General features: G+C 38.4%; 1 protein-coding gene across 1 annotated transcript in view; it reads left to right on the forward strand.

Moving 5' to 3' along the window:
* Nucleotides 1-6384: 6384 nt before the first annotated feature.
* LOC109555690 (butyrophilin subfamily 1 member A1-like) overlaps nucleotides 6385-25916 on the forward strand; it is a 162795-nt gene continuing 143263 nt past the window's right edge. Inside the window, exons 1-2 of the mRNA XM_070777615.1 lie at nucleotides 6385-6553; nucleotides 8835-8939. Coding sequence (XP_070633716.1) covers nucleotides 6385-6553; nucleotides 8835-8939 — 274 coding nt within the window. The remainder of the gene's footprint in view (nucleotides 6554-8834; nucleotides 8940-25916) is intronic.

Genomic DNA, 25916 nt, shown 5'->3' on the forward strand with positions numbered 1-25916 from the left:
ATGGCCATCCCTTCAGAGAATTTTTCATTGGTGGGATATAAGAAGGAGTCCATCAGAAACGGAGGACATTGGTTCTCCTTAAGGGCCAGTCACCCTCTCTTATCCCTCTAATAAATTTCCCTTTTTATGCCTGATACCCAGCTCACTCTTTTTTCTCTCCACTCGCCTTACATTCTGGTGCAGAAACCCAGGAGGGAAGATCCACCGCAACTGAGTGGGCTCCTCTCACAAGCCCACCTCCCGTGGTCCCCTCCCTTGGACCTTGCTTAGAAACTGAGACGAGCTCCGAGACTGGACTCTCCACTAGCCTTGCTGGACTGACATCCACACACCTTCCCACATTGCACCCACTGGTTACAAGGGTGAGTGAAATCCCATTCCCTCGGATCCTCTCTTTCACACCTCCTTTCCAAGTCTTAGCGCTAGTCAGGAGGACCCACACAGCCCTCAGGCCCTCGGCCTTGTGCCCCTTCTGACTTTGAAATAGGGCACGCCCATTTCAAAGCAGACTATTATTACTCTCTGAGAATGGGACGCCTTTTCTCTCAGCCTTTTCTCCTCGCTTTCTCTAGTCCGGGCCTAACCTCCCTATTTGGCCGCAATGGGAAATTCTCAGTCTCAGCCCTCAAAATCTACTCCCCTAGGATGCCTTCTCCAAAACCTAAAAGCTTTGGGCTTCCAAGGGGAGATAAGACCAAAAAGACTTATTTACTATTCTAACACTGTCTGGCCACAATAAAGACTTGATAACAGGTCCCAATGGCCAGAAAATAGAACTCTTGATTATAATATTCTACGGGACCTCAAGAACTTCTGCCACGGCAATGGCATGTGGTTAGAAACCCTTATGTTCAGGCTTTCTTTGATCTTCGCTCTCAACCCTCTCTCTGTAAATTCTGTTCTACTTCTTAAATACTTAGCCCACTCTGGGCCACATCCTCCTAATACAATGTCTCCTGATCCCTTTTCAGACTTTTCTTCTTCCTTAGACCCTTCCAACCACAGCCCACCCCCTAATTTCTCCCAATCCCTTTGCAGCCACTTCAGATCCAGTTCCACATCCTCCACCTTATGTCCCCTCCTCCCTGCCCCCTTCTCAAGCACAGACCTCTGCCACTGCTGCAGCTCCCAATCCCCCTCCCCAGCCTGTGCCTGAGAAAGGCTCTGACACATCAGCCCCACCCTCTACCCTGAGGGCCCCAAGCCTTTACCCCAACCTCCCTAGATCCCCTCCCGTACCCTGTGAACAACTTTAAAATAGGAAATTTCAATGCAGGACCCTGCTCCTTCCCTTGCCCTACTCCTCCCTTTAAGGGTGGTAGCTGGAGCAGAAGGCATTGTTTGGGTTCATGTCCCATTCTCCTTCACTGATCTATCTCAGATTGAAAAGCATCTTGGCTCCTTCTCCTCAGACCCTGATAATTATTTAAAAGCATTCAAGTATCTTACCCCATCTTACTGTTGTAGCCACGTGTTCCCGGAACAAAACTCAGAAGGACAATGCAGATAGTGGAGTGCAGTTTATTACACTGGACAGCCCAAGGCAGAGCCTCCCCTTAGCCAAGGACTCCGACAATGCTAAGTGTACATGCCCAAACCCACCTCCCCAAATTCCCTGAAACTAGTCTGAACAAAGATAAAGAAAAATACAATCAAAGTTAACCTGTGATTCATATGTCTTAAGCCTAGGTAGTTACCAGTGGACAATTATCAATAGGCCTATGGTCATACCCCAGTAAGCATAAAAAATTTATGATTCTATTCAGTTACACAGATAATTAGGGTATTCTTTTAGGTGATGGAGAGTCTATGTACGAGCCCTTCAGCTCTTCCATCCAGAGGGTCTGGTTTTCCATTTGGTATGTTGTTTCCGTAGATACTGGGCATATAGCAACACCCATTTTATCTCCCAGTCATCCCCAGATATCCAAAAGAAACTAAGAAAGGCAGAAGAAGGCCCTCAAACTCCTCAACAAGACCTTTTAAATTTGACCTTTAAGATTTTCAATAACCAGGAAGAACAGGCAAAGCTAGAGAAGGCCCAAAGAGATCAGGCCGAATACCACCTTTTAGCCACTACCCTACATGGCTCCAAGCCTCCATCAACCAACAAATAAAGGAAGAAACCTGGGCCTCCTTTCAAATGTGGCAAAGAAGGCCACTGGGCCTGCTCATGCCTAAGCCAAGGCCCCCTCCTGGTTCATGTCCCAGCTGTGGCATAAAGGGACATTGGAAGGTGGACATAACAAGCCATCTTATCAATGAGACCCCATGTGGGCCCCATCAAGAATAAATGAAATGAATAAATTAAATCATAGATTTAAACAAATCAAAATGTTACTGGAAGAGCCAATTTTGTCTCCATGTTGGAATGGCCTGCCTCAGGGAACCCTGCCCCTCTACTTGAATGTTAAACCAAAATGCCTTTTTCTGGGAGCCTGTCCACCTGTGGGTGGCTACAGGAAGGAAGCAATGAACAACATCCTCTCCCTGAGGCTTGCCATTCTAAGAGATATCTGCAAGATAATGGCCTTTTAACTTCATTTCCTCACCTCCCCTCAACTCTGTTCAATAAAAGAATCTAGTATCCAGACCTCAAGAAGATGGTTATTTTGAGGACTTTGTCTGACTAGTAAGCCATCTTCTTGATCTGCTGGCTTTCCTAATAAAGTCACATTCCTTGCCTCAACCTGGGAGGCTTCCCAGGTAGCTTAGTGGTAAAGAATCTGCCTGCCAGTGTGGGAGACACAGGAGACTCGGGTTAGATCCCTGGGTTGGGAAGATCCCCTGGAGAAGGAAAGGACAATCAACTCCAATATTCTTTCCTGGGAAACCCCATGAACAGAGGAGACTGATGGGCTACAGTCCATGGGGTCACAAAGAGTCTGACAGACTCAGAAACTAAGCATGGTATTTCTCTCAACATCCCATCTATACTCTTATTGGCCTTTCGTGCTGCAAGCAGAGTGAGCTTGATCTCAATGACCAAAAGCTAAAGAAGAAATACCGACTTGAACAAATAAGCTGATTCACCGGGCAGTTTATTTCCTGGGGGTCCTTTGCTAACTCAGGAAAGGGCTTAGTTTGAGCAGAGGGACACTGGTATAGCCTTTGACAGACAGGTGAATCTGCAACAATGAAGTAAGAAATTAGAGGCTCCCACTCTGAAGGATATTTTTTCCCATGGAACATTTCTTAAGTGCTGGGACAGTGCAGGAGGTTGGCAGGGGTAGCAGGGGAAAAGAGGAGAGTAGTATAAAATTTCCCACAATTTTGAAGTGCTTGAAAGAAAAAGTTTTCCTAGAAGGAAAAACTCTCAACAAATAGATGTTTGCCAGGTTTTGAACCATGTTTTCAAAGATAGCAGAACTTAAACCTGTAGGAACCTGATCATTTGCACTTATATTCTGCTTAAATATAAGGTTGGATAGACAGCATTAACATATCAAACAAATACACCTGTACTCCCAGCAATAATCCTTTGCAATTATGATAAGAATGTAAAATTTCTGTTGAAATACTGATAAGTAAAAATAGAAAATACTATCTTTCAAAAATGTATTTTCTCTAAAGAACAATGATCAGAAAACATTGAACTTCCTAAGTATGAGTGGATGATTTGACATTCTTTGAGAACAAAATTACATGGCATAGGACAAAATTTGAGGAGCAAATAGTGAATTCATGTTTGCATATGCTGAATTCAAAGAACAAATAAAATGACCAAAATGAGATGTTCTAGAAGTTATTAAATATCTGTTGGGAGCTCAAGAGGAATATAATTGGGGTATAGGGAAGAGGTTAAGAGCTGAGATGAATAGAAAGACCCTCTAACAGGCCTACAGAGTCCCATAGATTAAAAAACAAAAAAAGTATGGGAATCAAACAAGATTTGAGTGTCATAGGCTTAGTGATTACTACTGAAGACTGAATAAAGGTACATATGGTGGAAAAGATTTTTAAGAGAGAAAAATTACCTACCAAAATGGTGGTTAAAATACTCTCAGGCTGTGTTTAAGAGGTGACTAACATAATCTGCATAAATGATGGATCTAGTGGAAAGTCAATACCTACGGAGGCCAAGACCATACTCAACTAGGGGAAATATTATGAAAGCAAAGGGAACTGTAGATTCTGGAGAAGAGGGACATCTCTGAGTGATTGAGATGATGAGAAAGTGCAAGAAACCATGGGAGTGTTTGTGCAGGTAAATCATTGAAATTGTCCCAGTTGCATTTTTGTTTCTCAGTTAATTATGGTCTAGATTTGTCACCATTTGGTCTCTTTTTTTAAGGGAGGGGCTTATACATTACCATGTCTCATTAGGTTTGTACAACCTTAGACTTAGCCCAGATTCATGCTCCTGTCACTACTAACCAGTTAATACTGACCTCCACAGATGATGTTATTTATCTGTGTGCAAAAGCGATCTTCCGACATTCTGTGTGGTCCTTTTTCTCTCTATTTTTCTCTCTATTTTTCTCTCTATTTTTCTCTATTTCTCTATTTCTCTCTATTTTCTCTCTATTTTTCTCTCTATTTTTCTCTCTATTCTTTCTGAAAGTCCCTCTCATCTGTATATTTGCTTTCTTGGTCCTTTTAAAATCTTTCCTCTAATTGCTCCCATACATCAATTTTATCATGACCTTTGCCTCTGAAATGTACCAATATTTTAGTTCCTTTTTATGAAACCTAGAATATTCTCTAAGCTTTCGATGCTGAAACACACACAAAAAAGTTTCTACATTAAGTTCCTCTCCCAGCAGTAAAAGCAATACCACCCCTCCCCAACCTTATGGACAAAATTACAAAGGTGAACAATTTTACAGCCCAGAGAGATATATTTGCTAAATATTAGTTTCAGCTGATTTATTTCTGAAATCATTCTTACCTGGGCAATAAAAACATTAATATGCCCTTCTCATATTTTCTAAAGTCCTATGTTCAAAGATCAACAACATACCAAGAAGTGAGTGAAGAGAAAGAGAATGACAGGGAGACTGGCTCCTGATTACACTCAGCAGAGAATTCATGGAGAGAAATGGAGATGGGGAAATCAGCAAGCTTTTGAAAAAGAAGATGCATGAATTATGCCATATGATCTATTTAAACATGTAGGTTATGATAGAGTCATAAAAATAATATAAAGGCATATGAAATCCATTAATTCAACTGTTCATTCGTTCTAAAAGCACTTAACTCAGTTACACTCTTTTCCATACTGCACAAGCAAGTATGAATTGATAAAAATGTAAAAAGCTGGATAGCAAGGAATCTGAGCATTAGGTGGGACAAGTAAAGGATTATCCTTTTATTTGATAGCTGACTTAATTCTATTGTTGAAAATATATTTTGAGAGAAAACTATGCACTTGGAGGAATGTACATCATGGCAATTTCCTCATCTGCCCCTGTAAGAGTTGTGCAGGCTAAATTCCCATTCTGACACCGACAGGTTGGGCTATGGAGTTCACACTTAAAGTAACACAGCACAAGATCACAGACACACAAAATTACAACACAATCCAAAAGTTTTATATATATATATATATATGTGTGTGTGTGTGTGTGTGTGTGTGTGTGTGTGTGTGTGTGTGTGTATGTATGTATATAGCTTAGAAGTGCCAAAAACTGAAACGCAAGGGAAGTTGCACAGAGGATTGACATACCTGAGTGAGACACAAGCTAGTTTCAATCTAGGGAAGCTGAGCCAATCATTTTTACCAATAAAATTAGGATTTAAAGTGAAGGATTTCTGAAGATTCCCCTGAATGCCTTTATCAGTATGCACCTTTTTTCTGTTCTCCATAATGAGTTAACTGTAAAGAAACCATCCCCCACTAATCCAGTCAGCAATAGGCCAAAGTTTTGTCACTGAGTAGCTTAGAAATTTAAGTACACTTACTTGGCAGAAATTCCTGATACTTTCAATAGGATTTTTATGGTAGGACTTGGGTGTCATTTGGGGCTTAATTTTTCCTATTTGATTTTTTTACACTGATATGGAATAACAATTTCACCAGTAGTAAGGCAGTGAATAGCAAGTAATAGGCTCATAGATCAAGAGGGATATGAAAACCATCACCTTGACATCGTGATATCTATTCATTTATAAAACTATGGCCACAATTTTCTTCAAGTTCTTGAAATTCTACAAAGCAAGGAAGAAAAAAGGATCTAGAGGAGCTGGATGGTCTGATGTCCTTGGTGCATATAAGACCATTAAAATCTGCTTTTAATCTTTTCTGTTATTTTCAAAGTACATCCTTCAAATAGCAGAGTTCTGCATTTCTCATCTATAACATGTTTGGGATACATATTTTCACTACTCTGTCTGACAGGAGGAGGGGGTAGGTGTGGGAACATCTTGTGTTCAGTCATCCAAATGGCCCACCTGAGAGCAGGGATCATTCTCAGACAGGGTATGAATGACTCCAAGGCCAAAAATATGTGTGATGCTGATGTTAGCGTGGGTACTGACAGCCATAAGGGTCAGTGGTGTTCTCAAGCAGGGATCAAAATGGGAGGAATCAAGATGTATCTGATATACTCAGGTAATAACCCCTAGAGTTTAGTTTATATCCTAAAAAGTTAGTGCAAATGACCAACAAATGAAAGCTGGGTTGTTTCTGAGTTCTTGCCTGTAGTAACTATTAGAATCTCTAATTTAGTTTTATGGATTGGTATTGTTTAACACATGTGGGTATCCTGGAGAAAGCAAACTCTTGACAATTGAAAATATCTATCAGAACTTTTTGCACAGACAGGTTATAAACAATTATGGGACTATAAAATTAAGAATCAGCCACCCTCAATGTCCCAGGTAGATTTTCCACAAACTGTAAGATTAATAAGTTTAGATTGCAAAAAAACCCAAAAATCTATAGTGAAGGCATATCAAATCAGATTAGATCAGATCAGATCAGTCGCTCAGTCGTGTCCGACTCTTTGCAACCCCATGAATCACAGCACGCCAGGCCTCCCTGTCCATCACCAACTCCCGGAGTTCACTCAGACTCACGTCCATTGAGTCAGTGATGCCATCCAGCCATCTCATCCTCTGGCGTCACCTTCTCCTTCTGCCCCCAATCCCTCCCAACATCAGAGTCTTTTCCAATGAGTCAACTCTTCTCATGAGGTGGCCAAAGTACTGGAGTTTCAGCTTTAGCATCATTCCTTCCAAAGAAATCCCAGGGCTGATCTCCTTCAGAATGGACTGGTTAGATCTCCTTGCAGTCCAAGGGACTCTCAAGAGTCTTCTCCAACACTACAGTTCAAAAGCATCAATTCTTCGGCGCTCAGCCTTCTTCACAGTCCAACTCTCACATCCATACATGACCACAGGAAAAACCATAGCCTTGACTAGACGAACCTTTGTTGGCAAAGTAATGTCTCTGCTTTTGAATATGCTGTCTAGGTTGGTCATAACTTTCCTTCCAAGGAATAAGCGTCTTTTAATTTCATGGCTGCAGTCACCATCTGTAGTGATTTTGGAGCCCCCAGAAATAAAGTCTGACACTGTTTCCACTGTTTCCCCATCTATTTCCCATGAAGTGGTGGGACCAGATGCCATGATCTTTGTTTTCTGAATGTTGAGCTTTAAGCCAACTTTTTCACTCCCCACTTTCACTTTCATCAAGAGGCTTTTGAGTTCCTCTTCACTTTCTGCCGTAAGGGTGGTGTCATCTGCATATCTGAGGTTATTGATATTTCTCCCGGCAATCTTGATTCCAGCTTGTGCTTCCTCCAGCCCACAGTTTCTCATGAGGTACTCTGCATATAAGTTAAATAAACAGGGTGACAATATACAGCTTTGACGTACTCCTTTTCCTATTTGGAACCAGTCTGTTGTCCCATGTCCAGTTCTAACTGTTGCTTCCTGACCTGCATACAAATTTCTCAAGAGGCAGATCACGTGGTCTGGTATTCCCATCTCTTTCAGAATTTTCCAGTTTATTGTGATCCACACAGTCAAAGGCTTTGGCATAGTCAATAAAGCAGAAATAGATGTTTTTTTTTGGAACTCTCTTGCTTTTTCTATGATCCAGCAGATGTTGGCAATTTGATCTCTCGTTCCTCTGCCTTTTCTAAAACCAGCTTGAACATCAGGAAGTTCACGGTTCACATATTGCTGAAGCCTGGCTTGGAGAATTTTGAGCATTACTTTACTAGCATGTAAGATGAGTGCAATTGTGCGGTAGTTTGAGCATTCTTTGGCATTGCCTTTCTTTGGGATTGGAATGAAAACTGACCTTTTCCAGTCATGTGGCCACTGCTGAGTTTTCCAAATTTGCTGGCATATTGAATGCAGCACTTTCACAGCATCATCTTTCAGGATTTGGAATAGCTCAACTGGAATTCTATCACCTCCACTAGCTTTGTTCCTAGTGAGGCTTTCTAAGGCCCACTTGACTTCACATTCCAAGATGTCTGGCTCTAGGTCAGTGATCACACCATCGTGATTATCTGGGTCATGTATATATATAGATAGATAGATAGTAGATAGATACACACACACACACACACACACTTCCTTATTCTGAAAATGGAATAACAGAATTCTAGAAAGTTGGTATGATAATATTTTACTTAAATATCTACCTCTATGCTATTCTCTTGAAAATAATATAATAAAAGTAGGAAGAAGGACAGCCATTCTTCACAGAGGTTTTAAATATGTGTGTGTCTTCACATGAGCATATATATCAGGTTTAGGTTCATGTGAGACCATATTTATTACCATCATATGAACGAAGAGGAGTAAAGTACAGTCCAGAGTTCCCTTCTCTGCTGCTTCCTGCCCTTGTGCCACCCTCATATCCCTGTTGGTTACAGAACAGGGAGCGAGACAGCTGGATGATATGACTGAAGCTTCAGTATTTCAGAGGGGGCTCAAGAGAAGAGAGGAAACTGATACTGCTTTGTTGATAATTAAGCCAGGTGAGTTAAAGGTATTTTGTTTCCTGAGAATTTAGAAGTGGAATACATGTGTGTGTGTGTGTGTGTGTGTGTGCATGAAGGGCCTGAGAAAGCACAATAGAGACATGATGAATTTAGATAAAAGAGTCCAGATATAGTGGCTCTGATCCTCGTGATTTGTCCATCTTTTATTTTTTTTTTCTTTTCCTAGTTAGAAACCTTAAGAGCTCCTCTATAAGAGCCAAGCTTTCTCCAGCATTGGATACTGGGCTTTCACCCTGCTCTCTCTGGTTCTCACAACTAGTCTGGCTCTTTCCCTATTGGTCATGGATTCCTTCCATGGTCTTTGTGTCCTTCCTTCATTTCTGAATTCTCCTCCCACCACCATCTGTCCAACGGACATTTTTTTTCTGTCAGGTGAGAACATTCTGAGTCCTGTTTCTGCCTGGTACTTCTCTGCTGCTTCTGCTGCTGCTGCTACTGCTAAGTCGCTTCAGTTGTGTCCGACTCTGTGCGACCCCATGGACGGCAGCCCACCAGGCTCCCCCATCCCTGAGATTCTCCAGGCAAGAATACTGGAGTGGGTTGCCATTTCCTTCTCCGATGCATGAAAGTGAAAAGTGAAAGTGAAGTCACTCAGTCCTGTCCGACTCTTAGCGATCCCGTGGACTGCAGCCTACCAGGCTCCTCCGTCCATGTGATTTTCTAGGCAAGAGTACTGGAGTGGGGTGCCATTGCCTTCTCCGGGTACTTTTCTACTTAAAGTCAATCCTTTATAAACTTAAATCCCTCATAAGACTTCTTTATACTCTTTTACTTATTTAATGGGCTTCCCTAGTGGCTCAGACGGAGAAGGCAATGGCAACCCACTCCAGTACTCTTGCCTGGAAAATCCCATGGACGGAGGAGCCTGGTAGGCTGCAGTCCACGGGGTCGCTAAGAGTCCGACACGACTGAGTGACTTCACTTTCACTTTTCACTTTCATGCATCGGAGAAGGAAATGGCAACCCACTCCAGTGTCCTTGCCAGGAGAATCCCAGGGATGAGGGAGCCTGGTGGGCTGCCGTCTATGGGGTCGCACAGAGTCGGACACGACTAAAGTGACTTAGCAGCAGCAGCAGTGGCTCAGAGGGTAAAGCGTCTGCCTGCAATGCAGGAGACCTAGGTTCGTTCCCTGGGTCAGGAAGATCCCTTGGAGAAGGAAATGGCAACCCACTCCAATACTCTTGCCTGGAAAATCCCATGGACAGAGGAGCCTGGTGGGCTACAGTCCACAGGGTCGCAAAGAGTCGGACAGGACTGAGCAACGTCACTTTCACTAATGTCTAAAACAGGATGTCCTTCCCTGGTGGCTCAGCAGTAAAGAATCCACCTGCAATGCAGGAGACTTGCAAGAGGCACAGGTTCGAACTCTGGGTCAAGCAGATCCAGGGAGAAGGAAATGGCAACCCACTCCAGAATTCTTGCCTGGGAAATCGCAAGGACAGACAACCCGGCAGGCTACAGTCCATGGGGTTGTGAAAGAGTCTGACATGACTTAGCCACTAAACAACAACAATAAAACAGCATATGAAAATGATGATAATGCAATGCATGTGAAAAGAGACCTGTAAGATTTAAAAACATAATTCTCGCCACTTTCCTTCATACAGATGCTCAAATCAAAGCTTTAGGTTTTAAGAAAACAAAAGAATTGTACCAATTAGACTTTTGCTGCCTATTTGAGAGTACTATGCTCTATCATCCCATAAGGGAGATTACCTGCAGAACTGGCCATGCTGTATCACAAAAAATTGCCAGCTATTTCGTAAATATTTTCCTTTCTTTCCTTGATTATATCTTTTGAAGAACAAAATTTAAAAATTTTAACATTGAATTTATAAATTATTTTTGATTCATGTTTTATATGTTCTAAGAAATACTTGCCTAAAGTCTTGAAAATTTCCCCTGTGTGCTTGTCTAGAACATCTATAACTTGTTTTATATGCAACTCTATTATATTATGAAGTTAGAGTTGCTGGTTATTTTTTTCCAAGTGGATACTCAGTTGTTCCAATGCCATTCGTTGAAAAATTATTCTTTCTCCCATTGAATGTCTTTGGCACTTTTATTGCTAATTATTTAAGCATATAAATATGGATGGATTTCTGTATTTCTCATTCAGGTTCATTAGTCTGTATATCTCTCCTAATGCTGATGACATACTTCTGAGTTAATGTACCTTTATTGAAATTAAAAATATGTATATAAACTCTCACTTTTTTCTTCATTTTAATATTGTTTTGACTAATCTAGGCCCTTTGGTATCAGTTTGTGAATTTCCACAAAGGAAAAGGAAGCTAAATTTTTCATGGGGATGAAGTTGGTGCTATAGATGATTTTAGGTGTTGTAGCCACGTGTTCTGGGAAACAAACTCACTCAGAAGGACAATGCAGATAGTGGAGTGCAGTTTATTACCCCGGCAGGCCCAAAGCAGAGTCTCCTCTTAGCCAAGGACCCCGACCAGCATTTGTGAAAATCTTTTATACCCCATGTCTGAACCCACCACTCCAAATTCCTTGAGACTTACATAAACCAAGGAAAATACAATAACCCCATCATTCACGTGCTATGTGCTCATGTGCTCAGTCAAACAATTAACCAATAATCAATAATCCTGAGGTTACACTCCAATAGATACAGAAAAACTTATGGCCTGTCTGGAGGAAGGGGTGATTAGTGTATGTTTCCTCTTAGGCTATGAGTAACCTAGATATGATCTTCAAGGGTCCCTTGTCTGGAGGGGGTCTTATCCTTCTGTTGTTGTTTTCACAGGCACTAAACACAGAGTTCAGAGTCCATTGGAAAGGTGGCCAAGCATGATCACTATGAACAGGCCTAAGATGGAGTCCAGGCCCTATGAAGTCCTTCTTCATAGGGAGAATAGACAATTAACAATTATGAGTCTTATAAATTGGAAAAAAAAAAAAAGGAATTTCTCTCCCTTCATGCTTTCTTTAGTTTTTCCTAACAATAATCTTTAGTTTTCACAGAAGATATCCTGCATGTCTTTTGTTATGTATAGTCTTAAGTATTTTACACTTTTGTTAATACAAATGCATTTTCTATAGTTAATTTGTCATCTGTCTATTGCTAATACATAATGTTAAATTGATATTTGTACATTAACAATATTCTGTAACCTTGCTAAATACTCTTATTAGTTGCAGATGCTTTGTAGATTCCTTAGAAATTTTACACATATATTCTACACATTATCTGCAAATAGAGATAATTTTACTTTTTCACTTTCTGATTTGTAAATGTTCTTTTCCTTTTTACTGCAATGGCTAGTATCTCAAGTAAATCATTGATGAAAAGTGGTAAAAATGGGTCCCTTTTTCTGTTTTTCAATCTTGGAGGAAAACATTCAATATTTCAACAGTAAGTACAATGTAAACTTTAGGATTTTTTCATGAATATCATTGATCAAGTTAAGGAGATTTCCCCCTGTTACTATTACAATGTTATTTTAATTTTTGCAAACATGAACAGATGGCATATTTTGTCAAATGCTTTTTTAAAAGTCCTTGAAATGATTATCTGTTTTTTCCCCTTAATTTTGTTAATATGATGAGTTGCACTAATTGCTTTAAGAGTATTTAACAGTCTTGCATCATGGGGATAAATTCTGCTCACCCCAGTCTTCTCATATATTTTGGATTTGCAGTTTCAATTTCTTTGTAAAGGATTTCTTTTATTTTTGCTTATGAGTGCTGTGATGTGAAACTTACTTTCTGTGTAATATCTTTGCCTGGTTTTGTTTTCAGATATATACTGATCTTATGAAGCAAATTGATAAATGTTTCCTCATTTACTATTTTCTGCAAGAGTTTGTAAAAGACATGTTATTTCTTCTTTAAATAGTCAGAAATATTCACCAGTGAAATCACTGTTCTGACCTTTTTTTGAGGAAAGGTTTTCATAAATTCTATTTCTTTAATAGACTTAGGGATAATAATATTTTATGTTTCTCTTGCATCACCTCTAGTAGGTTGTATTTTCAAGGAATTTTTAAAAATTTAATCAAGTTTGTCCAATATGCTCTGTAAGTTGATAAATCTTCTCTCATTATCCTTTTAATATACACAGAATTTATGGTGACAGCTCCACCTGTATTCCTAATGTTGGTGATTTGCAATATCTTTTGATCTGTATTATTCTTGATCTGATAGATGAATATTTTATCAATTTTGCTGCTCTCTGCAAAGACCCAGAGTTTGACTTTTAAAATTTTTTCTCAATTATTTGTTTCTTTTATTTTGTAGATTTTTGTTGTTTTGTGGAAATTTACAAGTTGCTAAAAAAGCATTCAAAGTAGTGTAAGTATTGCCTTTCTTCTAGTTATATTCTGCATTTAATTTGCTTCTAAAGTATGTTCTGCAGTGCGTTGGCATAATTCTTGACATGGTTGGATGCATATCTACCATTTTGTATAATATATTTTTACTTACCTTCTCTGATTTTTGTACTTTGTCTGCCCTTTTTTAGTTTTCTTTGGATTATTCAAATAATTTCAGGATAGGATATTCTCTTATCTTTTTACTTTCTAGCTCTAACACTTTACATCGTTCTTGCATTTTATATTTCCTCAAAATATAGAAACAGCAACAACATAGGTCCTTTTAACTCCTCTACCTTCTATAATTTATGAAAAACACATGTCAATATTCAGTTTTTTATAAAACGGATATTTATGTCTTTAAAAGAAAATAAGAGGAAAGTTAACTATTTACTCTGGTAGCTCAGACAATAAAGAATCTGCATGCAATGCATGAGACCCAGTTTCAATCCTTGGGTCAGGAAGAGCCCCTGGAGAAGGGAATGGCCCTGGAGAAGGAAATGGCAGCCCACTCCAGTATTCTTGCCAGGAAAATCCCATGGACCGTGGAGCCTGGTAGGTTACCTCCATGGGGTCGCAAAGAGTCCGAGGCGATTGAGCGACTTCACTTTCACTTTCACCCACTTCAGTATTCTTGCCTGGAGAATTCCATGTAAGCAGAGGAGCCTGGCAAGCTGTAGTCCATGGGGTCACAAAGAGTTGGACACGATTGAGCGACTAACATTTACTTTCACATATACACATAGATATTTATCACTTCTGATGTTGCTTATTCTTTTCTAACGCTCTGATTTTCCTTCTGGAATTATTTCCCTTACAAATTACTTAAACATAGATCTGAAATCATAAAATCACTAGAAGGAAACAGGATCTCAAAACAATATTTTCACTCTTATGTTCATTGCTGCATATAACAAAGACATTGAAAAACCTAATTGTACTTCAACGGACAAGTATATAAGGAGAATACGTATAAGATACAATGATATATTATTCAGCCTTAAGAAAGAATAAAATATTACCTTTTGTGACAATACAAATGAGCCTGGAAGACATTCTGCTAAATGAAATAAGCCAGACTTATAAAGATAAATATTGCATGATCTGATTTATATGTGAACTCAAAAAAAAAAACAAAAAAATCCAAACACAGAAACAGAGTAAAATGTTGCTCTACCCGGAACTGGAGCATGAAGAAAAGGAAGAAATTTTTTTTAAAAAGGAAAGAAAACGAAAGTAGAATGACTGTTCCCAGGGATTGAAAAGAGGGACCTGTAGGTATTATTTTTTAATAGGTACAGAGTTTCAATGTTGCAAAATGGTTGTTCATGATGGTTGCACAATATGAATATTAACACAACCAAATTCTACACTGGAAAATGATTAAGATAATAAATTTTGTTATGTGTATTTCATCAGAGTAAGAAAACTGGGAACTTGAATGAATTTAACAAAATTTATGAAGTAAATGATTTTAATATTTTTCCTTTTCATGCAGAAAGAGGTCATGAGAAAGTCACAGTGGAAACCGGTTCCAGGCAAGAAACAATCCTATAAATTTTGCTATTTCATTGGCAAGAACTCATGATATAATCAAATAAAGTAGCAATGGAGATAGATAATATACTTTGTCTGGGATGGTGATTCTCATGGATTGCTCCTCTTACCAGCTGTGTGTCAAAAGAAGCAGGAGCCAAGTGCACTGTGTGGCCTGTGACCTAATTTTCACTTACATGATATGTGAAGCAATTATTCTAGAATGTTGCCATTTTTTTCCTTACAATAATATTAGAACTATAGCGTCCTGTTTCTAATGCCATTTCTTCAACTTATTTTTTAATTTCAAGAGGATTCAATTAAGGAATATATCAAATTAATACATATACTGGGCTTTATCTGACTACTGCTAAAATAGTTTTGGGCTGAGGGGTGCCTTTACTCTGCTGTTTTTCTATCTCTTTATGAGCATCTTTCTTATGTAAGTGTAAGTCTATTTTATTCTGAAAAATATAGAAGCTTCAACGAAAAATCAATGCTTGTTATATATACATCTTTATCCCAGAGGAAGTGCTACTCTTTCTCCTAATATGGAATCATTTTCAAGTTTAGCTGTTTTGACAGCAAATGGTATATTCTAGTAAAACAGTATTTACTCTCTTTGGTAAGATGGTCTTTGAACTTCCTTGTTCCAAAATGTGTATCAATTAGAGCCCCAGACAAAACTATAGAAGTGTATAAAATCTTTATCCTCCTCCCTTCTTGATATTGTGTCCTCATATTGACTTGCTTCTTTCTCAATTATTTTATTCATGAATATGAAGAAGTCAAAGGTAATTCCTATAAATGTATACTTGTGGATACATAAATGGATACTAGTGGGTTGCATAGTGTTGAACATGACTGAAGCGACTTAGCATGCATGCATGCTATGTGCCGGGGACCAGCCCCAGCTGATCCAGGGTATTCGAAGGAGAGACGGCCTAGGCGACTATTTATATGCTAATTAGAGATATAGAGAACAATAGAATGAGGATAGCTCAGTAGGAAAATTCAGTGGAGAAAAGAAGCTGAGTAGCTTGGTTTACGCGGGAGACCAATAAAACTTCAAGACAAGAAGTTTGCACCACTTACGTAGGCCGCAGGGACCCTCTCGAATAGCGGAAGGTGTCTCACCCTAGACACCTTCTCGAGTGGGTCTTAGAAGCCCAGGCATAATTAGTAAGCGTGGTGGGTTCCACGCTCCAGATGGAGACTCAGCTGGAAGTTAAAGGGAAGAATGACATGGGGAGATCAAGCGCTGGTGAACAAGGCCCATAGCTTTATTTTTAACAGGGGCTTTTATACCCTAAGTTACACATAGAGGATAGTAGGGGATGCAAAGTCAGCAGTCTTTGACCCTTATCAAAAACCAAGGTTTCTTTCCTGCAAATTTATCGTATACAAATGGTTTAGGTGATTTACATCATCTTCTGGCCAGAAGGCCTACTAACATTTTATGACTCTTGACAAGGACTTATCAACAAAGACTTATTTTCTCTAAGAGTAATTATTTTAAGGTTTGGCGCCATCTTCCAAAGATAAAATTGCATTCCTATAGGGCGGATGTGTAATGGGTTTACAACAAAGGAAAGAATTTATTACCTTAAGGGTCTAAAGTTACTAACACCAAGGCCACTACTTATTTTTTCTACATACCCACTATTAATTAATACATATTCAAGGATACAATTCAGGGGATGTGAAAACTTAGCAACAAGCATTGACTCATCAATGAAATCCTTTACTAGTTTATTCTGACAGTTTTTAACTCTCTGAGAGGCTCTAAGCTATTTGAATATCTTAAGCTTCCCGTGCCTCTGGAGGCTAGGAGACTGTAAACAATCGTATGCATAGCTGCAGGAGTCCGGGTAAACTTGTCAGGCGAGTTAGAGAGCCATCTGAGGGGTTTGGATTTAAACACTCCTAATTGCCCAGGAACTTTATTAATTGGAGCTGTAAGTTAACTCTTTGACAGAGAGAGAGCGAGATGGTGGTAGGGGACAGCCCCCAGTAAAGTCAGAGGTGAGAGCACAAAGCAATAAAGTAGGCAGACTCTGGTTTTTGGGGGGAAAATGCTCGAGAATATCCGGGGGGACTCCTGAGGCTCGATCCCGCCTTTGCGTATGCCGAGCCTCCTTCCTCATGACCTTTGTCATGAGCAGAATGCCTCACCGGCTCCCCGCAGCTATGGACAAAATTGAGACCTTAGACATGGTGCATCTGTATGCATGGGTTTATGTGTACCTACATGCAATGTATGCATGCTTGTATGTGTGTGTAAGAATGTGTTTATCTGAACTGTGATAGGATTAATTTGAAACATAAAGTTTGAATTAATTGTGCATTTGATTTGTATTTACATTATGTTTTTATTTTTTCAGAAGATCCTCAGGAAAAAAATGGTAAAATCTCTGAAAACTTGTTACTCATAGATTGCTTTCACGTGATTGATTTCTTGAGCCTTTGAGATTCCCATGCTCTTAATCTATACACCTTTCCTTGTCTTGTTCTTTTCCTAGGTCTCTACATTTCCCTCCCCAATTTTTAAGCTGCAGATCTTCAGATTATGTTCTCTTTCCTTAGTTTCTCTAATAATCTTTTTCAGTTCTCACTTTTTGTGCTCCATATAATCTTTTCCCATAATCATTAGTATTTTCTGTCTTTCTATGACCTGTTATAGTTTCATTAAGAAGTTGTTGAGATAAAGAGCATTCAGTTGAAAAGCACATTGTTTCCATTCTGCATATTTTCCCAGAACACATTGCAAGATGGGAACTCTGGCACATATCTCAAGTTTAATGGCTCATTTTGATGCCAATGAAACTTCCCCAAACTAAAAGAGATGAGAAGTGATCTCACATACTGAGTGAAGTTTATCCATCCTTGTTATTTCAAAGCCTATAAAATTTATGTCACAATCCACTAGACAATGAGAAATTGAGGCTTATTCTCTGTGACAGAATTTTTTGTCCAAAGAATCCCAGCTGTAAAAATATTTCCCATGAGTATTCTCAGAATTTTTTTTTGTATTCAAAGCATTTTATTTTTATTTTTTAATTTAAATGTATTTATTTTAATTGGAGGCTAATTACTTTACAATATTGTATTGGTTCTGCCACACAGCAACATGAATCCGCCACAGGTGCACACATGTTCCCAATCCTGAACCTGCCTCCTACCTGCCTCCCCATACCATCCCTCCAGGTTATCCCAGTGCACCAGCCCCAAGGATCCTGTATTGAACCTGGACGGGCGATTTGTTTCTTATATGATATTATACATGTTTCCAGGACATTCCCCCAAATCATCCCACCCTCTTCCTCTCCCCGAGTCCAAAAGACTGTTCTATACATCTGTGTCTCTTTTGCTGTCTCGCATACGGGCTTATCATTACCATCTTTCTAAATTCCATATATATGCATTATACTGTATTGGTGTTTTTCTTTCTGGCTTACTTCACTCTATATAATAGGCTCCAGTTTCATCCACCTCATTAGAACTGATTCAAATATAGTCTTTTTAATGGCTGAGTAATACTCCATTGTGTATATGTACCACTGCTTTCTTATCTATTCATCTGCTGATGGACATCTAGGTTGCTTCCATGTCCTGGCTATTATAAACAGTGCTGCGATGAATATTGGGGTACACGTGTCTCTTTCAATTCTGGTTCCCTCGGTCTGTATGCCCAGCAGTGGGATTGCTGGATCATAAGGCATATTTCCAGTTTTTTAAGGAATCTCCACATTCTTCTCCATAGTGGCTGTACTAGTTTGCATTCCCACCAACAGTGTAAGAGGGTTCCCTTTTCTCCACACCCTCTCCAGCATTTATTGCTTGTAGACTTTTGGATCACAGCCATTCTGACTGGCGTGAAATGGTTCCTCATTGTAGTTTTGATTTGCATTTCTCTGATGATGAGTGATGTTGAGCATCTTTTCATGTGTTTGTTAGCCATCTGTATGTCTTCTTTGGAGAAATGTCTATTTAGTTCTTTGGCCCATTTTTTGATTGAGTCATTTACTTTTCTGGAATTGAGCTGCAGGAGTTGCTTGTAAATTTTTGAGATTAGTTTTTTGTCAGTTGCTTCACTTGCTATTAATTTCTTCCATTCTGAAAGCTGTCTTTTCACCTTGCTTATAGTTTCCTTTATTGTGCAGAAGCTTTTAAGTTTAATTAGGTCCCATTTGTTTATTTTTACTTTTATTTCCAATATTCTGGGAGGTGGGTCATAGAGGGTCCTGCTGTGATTTATGTCAGAGAGTGTTTTGCCTATGTTCTCCTCTAAGTGTTTTATAGTTTCTGGTCTTACGTTTAGATCTTTAATCCATTTTGAGTTTATTTTTGTGTATGGTGTTAGAAAGTGTTCTAGTGTCCTTCTTCTACAAGTGGTTGACCAGTTTTCCCAGCACCATTTGTTAAAGAGATTGTCTTTTCTCCATTGTATATTCTTGCCTCCTTTGTCAAAGATAAGGTGTCCATAGATGTGTGGATTTATCTCTGGGCATTCTATTTTGTTCCATTGATCTATATTTCTGTCTTTGTGCCAGTACCATACTGTCTTGATGACTGTGGCTTTGTAGTAGAACCTGAAGTCAGGCAGGTTGATAACTCCAGTTCCATTCTTCATTTTCAAGATTGCTTTGGCTATTTGAGGTTTTTTGTATTTCCATACAAATTGTAAAATTATTTGTTCTAGCTCTGTGAAAAATACTGTTGGTAGCTTGATAGGGATTGCATTGAATCTAGAGATTGCTTTGGGTAGTATACTCATTTTCACTATATTGATTCTTCCAATCCATGAACATGGTATATGTCTCCATCTATTAGTGTCCTCTTTGATTTCTTTCACCAGTGTTTTATAGTTTTCTATATATAGGTCTTTAGTTTCTTTAGGTAGATATATTCCTAAGTATTTTATTCTTTTTGTTGCAATGGTGAATGGAATTATTTCCTTCATTTCTCTATTTTCTCATTATTAGTGTATAGGAATGCAAGCCACCATCACCCTAATACCAAAACCAAACAAAGATGCCACAAAAAAAGAAAACTACAGGCCAATATCACTGATGAACATAGATGCAAAAATCCTTAACAAAATTCTAGCAATCAGAATCCAACAACACATTAAAAAAATGTGTTGGTCATACACCATGACCAAGTGGGTTTTATCACAGGGATGCAAGGATTCTTCAATATCTGTAAATCAATCAATGTAATGTGCCACATTAACAAATTGAAAAATAAAAGCCATATGATTATCTCAATAGATGCAGAGAAAGCCTTTGACAAAATTCAACATCCACTTATGATAAAAAAGCTCTCCAGAAAGCAGGAATAGAAGGAACATACCTCAACATAATACAAGCTATATATGACAAACCCACAGCAAACAGTATCCTCAATGGTGAAAAATTGAAAGTATTTCCCCCAAAGTCAGGAACAAGACAAGGGTGCCCACTTTCACCACTACTATTCAACATAGTTTTGGAAGTTTTGGCCACATCAATCAGAGCAGAAAAAGAAATAAAAGGAAACCAAATTGGAAAAGAAGAAGTAAAACTCTCACTGTTTGCAGATGACATGATCCTCTACATAGAAAACCCTAAAGACTCCATCAGAAAATTACTAGAGCTAATCAATTAATATAATAAAGTTGAAGGATATAAAATTGACACACAGAAATCCCTTGCATTCTTATACACTAATAATGAGATTTTTTTTTTAACCAAAACATTGTTTTGTGATTTGGGTATTTTCAGTGTTACTTTTATCATTAATACAAACTGCAATTTCTATTAAATTTGTAAAGAGGAGTTCTATAGCACATGGAGTGTTCAATCATTGTGTAGTTGTTAATTCTCAATTTTTCATGTGTAATGCATAGACAACTATTATTGTAAGTTTTTTTTAAACATATTTCTTATACCCCAATACACTTCTTAGAAGGTTGAACGACCTCTGTTAATGATAGTTTTTCAATGGAAATTTTTAATTCAAAGAGAATTCAACTCAAGAATATACTGATTTATCATATATATAATCTTTATGTGACTATTGCCACAGATAGAGTCGTGGACAGATGGGCAGCTTTATACTGTCTTTTTCATCTATTTCCAAGTATCTCTCTTATGAATGTGTGTATTTTCATTTTATTCTGAAAGATGTAAGAGACAAAATACAAGACAAATGATTGATATATCTTGTATCCCAGAGAAATAGAATAGCATTTCAGTCTACTTCCTTGTGTGGTATACTGGCAATCTTGTTCCTTTTTCAATAAGTGGTATAAGGAAGTAAAACACGCACAGTTTTTTTCTGATTGGTGAGATGGCTTTCAGTCTTCTAGCACCAATACTCAGATGTGTGTGCCAGTTAGGATCTCAGTGAGAACTATAAGTCTTTGAAAGTTGTTTTCCTTTCTTCCTAACACTGGGCCCTCATTTTGGATTAATAGTCTCTTGTTTTTATTTTCTCAATAAATATGAAGAAGAAAGTGGCAAATCACATTAATGTATTTCCCTGTGTACATAACCAAAATATTATCTGCTTCTTGTATTTTCTCTAAACCCCTTAAATCATCATTCTCACTGGACTTCCATATGTTTACTTTATTTTCTCCAAACTTATCTTTGCCTGGACGGTAGCCATCATCATTTGTTATTCAAATACCCCATTCTGTTTCTTCTTCAATTTGTCTTTTTGTTGCAACCTATGCAGATATTCCTTTCAAGCCAGGCAATTTATTAAACAAATACATCTAAAATATTGGCACTTCCCATAATGCAGATGGGAAAGTTTTGTCCAAGATATGTCAGGGGATTTGATTTAAACCATTACAGTTACATTTCACTGCCATGTAACACTTCATTTCCTTCTTTTCATGGAATTTTATTAATAAGAACATTAGTTAGGCATGTACTAAAAATAGAAAGTGAAGTTGCTCAGTCGTGTCCAGCTCTTTGAGACACTGTGGACTGTAACCTACCAGGCTCCTCCGTCCATGGGATTCTCCAGGCAAAAATACTAGAGTGGGTTGCCATTTCCTTCTCCAGGGGATCTTCCTGACCCAGGGATCGAACCCGGGTCTTCTGCATTGGAGGCAGACGCTTTAACCTCTGAGCCACCACCACCCTTATGGGAGAAAGTGAAGACGAACTAAAAAGCCTCTTGATGAAAATGAAAGTGGAGAGTGAAAATGTTGGCTTAAAGCTCAACATTCAGAAAACGAAGTTCATGGCATCTGGTCCCATCACTTCATGGGAAATAGATGGGGAAACAGGGAAACAGTGTCAGACTTTATTTTTCTGGGCTCCAAAATCACTGCAGGTGGTGACTGCAGCCATGAAATTAAGACGCTTTCTCCTTAGAAGAAAAGTTATGACCAACCTAGATAGCATATTCAAAAGCAGAGACATTACTTTGCCAACAAAGCTCCATCTAGTCAAGGCTATGGTTTTTCCTGTGGTCATGTATGGATGTGAGAGTTGGACTGTGAAGAAAGCTGAGCGCCGAAGAATTGATGCTTTTGAACTGTGGTGTTGGAGAAGACTCTTGGGAGTCCCTTGGACTGCAAGAAGATCCAACCAGTCCATTCTGAAGGAGATCAGCCCCGGGATTTCTTTGGAAGGAATGATGCTAAAGCTGAAACTCCAGTACTTTGGCCACCTCATGGGAAGAGTTGACTCATTGGAAAAGACTCTGATGCTGGGAGGGATTGGGGGCAGGAGGAGAAGGGGACGACAGAAGATGAGATGGCTGGATGGCATCACTGACTGATGGACGTGAGTCTGAGTGAACTCTGAGAGTTGGTGATGGATAGGGAGGCCTGGCGTGCTGCAATTCATGCGGTCGCAAAGAGTCGGACGCGACTGAGTGACTGAACTGAACTGAAAAATAGAAACTTGCAAAACACAGATTATGTATGTATCAGTTGGTTAAAATGTGAATTGAGGTGCTCAGGTAAATTTGTCTGTAGTATCTCTGAAAGCAGTGCTTCAAGATCCTCTCGTCTAGTATTTATGGTGGAAAACCTATTGTATAATAAATAGAATCAAACAGTGCATGTAAGTTGAAAACCAGTGTAATTATGAAACCATATAAATTGAATAATAAAACCTTAAGTAATGTCTAAAAGGATAAGGAACATTTTAAAAGGCAACCATGACAACTACTATTCCTAAAATTTTCTCTCAGACAACTAAATTCACTAATTTAATAACACTTTTATTTCAGGGAGTATACCCTCAGGGTAAAACTGGCCCTTTATCACGGCATTTGTGTGTGTGTGTGCATCATTGTCTTCATTGTTTTATTATTATATAAATTTTTCATTAAATTTGAATTTTCTCACATTGTTCTCCATAATATTTACATCGATCTCTCCATTTTCATTTCAGAACAACGTCAGACATCATATGGTAAATTTTCTGAAATCCTGTAAGCCTCCTCCCCACCTCAGTAGAATGACTGTTCTCCTGCTACCTTAACATTTCCTGCTGTTTCATCTGATGTCAGTCACATGTTCATGCTTCTCCTGGGGGTCTACCTTTACTTTCTCAATTAACATCTTACAGACTTTTCCCAGATTAAGTTTCTCTTCTTGCAACTTTCCTCTTTTTATATTTTCTATATTCCTATTTCATTCCACAGTGCTCTTTCCCTATGACATTAGCTTTTTCTGTTTTCCAAGCATTTGCTATGATTTCACTCAAAGCAATGAGATAAAGGGCACTAGTCTGATAGGGACATAGTTTCCCTTTTGTACCTTTTCCTGGAACACTTCCAATATTAGGCCTCCTGTCACAGAGGCCATGTGCATAAGCCAGGTTCTATACCACTGATGCTTTTATAATCTAAGAGATGAGAGAAGACTCTCATTTGCTGATTTCAGTTTGTCTATCTAAAAAGGCATGTGTAAATTCTGATATTGTGCATTGGTCAAAGATGAATTTGAGCCTCATTATTCCACTGGTATAGAGCATATTACATGAGCATTCCAAAATATATGAATATTTGGACCTTTCAGGTGGCTCAGTGTTAAAAATACACCTGTTAATGCAGGACATTCAGGTTCAGTCCCTAGGAGGAGAAGATTCCATAGAGAAGGAAATGGTAACCCACTCCAGCATTCTTGCCTACGAAATTCCGCAGACAGAGGAGGCTGGTGGACTACAGTCCATGGGGCCGCAAAGTAGTCCAACACGACTCAGCAACTAAACAACAACAATAACACCTGGAATATATAAAGAACAGTTACAAATTATATGAATATTCTTTCATGATTCTCATGGAAATTTTCATGTATGTTACAGTGCTGTTCTTTCTCTTTTACCTTTGCAATGAAACAATTTACTTTTACTAAACTTCAGTTCCTATTTTGTATTTGTAGAAAGAATTTAATTCACAGGGTGTGTTCAGTTGCTATGTACCTCTCAGACCATGAAGAATCTGCCTGCAATGCAGGAGATCCGGGTCCAATTACTTGGCCTGAAAGATCTTCTGGAGGGGGAACTGGCAGCCCTCTCCAGTATTCTTGCCTGGAGAATCCCATGGACAGAGGAGCATGGCAGGCTACAGTTCAAGGTTCACAAAGAGTCAGACACGATGGAGCGACTAACATTTTTACTTTTCTGATTTCTCAATTTTTCCTGTGAAAGACATAGAAATCATTACTGTGGGATTTTGCCTAAGATATTGTCTTTTAATACAAATATAATGCAATTAGAACTTTAACAGGTCCCATGTATTTGTATTTTTAAACAATTTCTATTTCAAAGGAAATTCAACTATATATTGATTTAATATTTCAATGAAGCTGTATGTAATGCACAGATTATTGGGGAATGGTGGCTTTGATCTATTCTTTCTGTTTGCAAGTATCTCTTTTTGGTTACGAATGTATGTTTCCCTTTTACTCTGATAATGGTGGAAAGCCCAATACAAACCAATGATTGGCATATCCCATATCCTTTAACCTGGAGGGAGGGCTATCATACTGCCTTGCAGTCTATAATTTTCACTTTATCCCTTTGTCATCAGGAGGTGCATCATGTACAGAAGTGCAAAAATCTTTCTTTGATTGATGAGATGGTCTTTGAACATTGCAGTCTGTATTCTCAGAATACAGCTCTCAGAAACAACTTTGGAAGTATTTGAAAGTTTTGTCCTCCTTCTTTCTGACATCATGACTAATTTTGAATAAATTCTTTCTTTTTTTTATTGATAAATTAGAAGAGGAGCAAGGTAAGTCCTATAAGTGTGTTTCCCTGTATGTAAACATGGTTTCATCCGTTCCTTGTGCTTTTCATTTCAACTTCTAAAGATCATTTTTCTCGACTCTAAGTTGTGAATATTTTACATGTTTTTTTTTTTTTTTCTGAATCTTATCTTTGAAACTAAGGGTTTCATCTTCATTTGCTATTAAATTATTTTCCCAATATTGTTATTTGATTTGTCCTGTTATTATAATGAATGCAGGCATTCTTTTTCAGTAAATTTTACTAATCCTAGTCCTCTGTAGCCATTAGGGTTTTCAAAGTGGCTGAAGTGAAAGTTTTGTCCAAGATATACCTAAGTCACTTGATTCAGATCCACTTCACAATCATTATTTTATTTTTCTTCTCAAGGAACTTAAGAGAAATTTTATTTAGGAAAAGAGAACTTCAAACACAGTGTTATGTATTCCTATTTGATGAAAATATTTTTAATGGTGGAGCCCAGGTGATATATTCTGTAGTACCACTAGAAGTAGTGATAGATCCTCCAATTCAGCGTTTGTGGCTACTTTATATCACTTAGATGTAATAACCAAAATGAATGTACATATTAACTAAAAGGCAAAGTACTTATCACATTATACAAACTAAATGATAAAAGCCTAGCTATATCAAATAGGATGAGGAACTTTTTAAAGGGTACCACGAGAACTGAAGTTTCTTAAATGTTCTATCAAATCAGAATACTCATTCATTTTATGCCCATTTTCATTTTGAGAAAAATGCTCTTTGGAAAAATTTGAGCTCTCAGCCACTGGACACGTGTATATTGTGGGAGTGTGTGTGTTCATGCAGTGGT

The sequence above is a fragment of the Bos indicus genome, chromosome 23, assembly GCF_029378745.1.
Source record: "Bos indicus isolate NIAB-ARS_2022 breed Sahiwal x Tharparkar chromosome 23, NIAB-ARS_B.indTharparkar_mat_pri_1.0, whole genome shotgun sequence".
Taxonomy (NCBI): Eukaryota; Metazoa; Chordata; class Mammalia; order Artiodactyla; family Bovidae; genus Bos; species Bos indicus.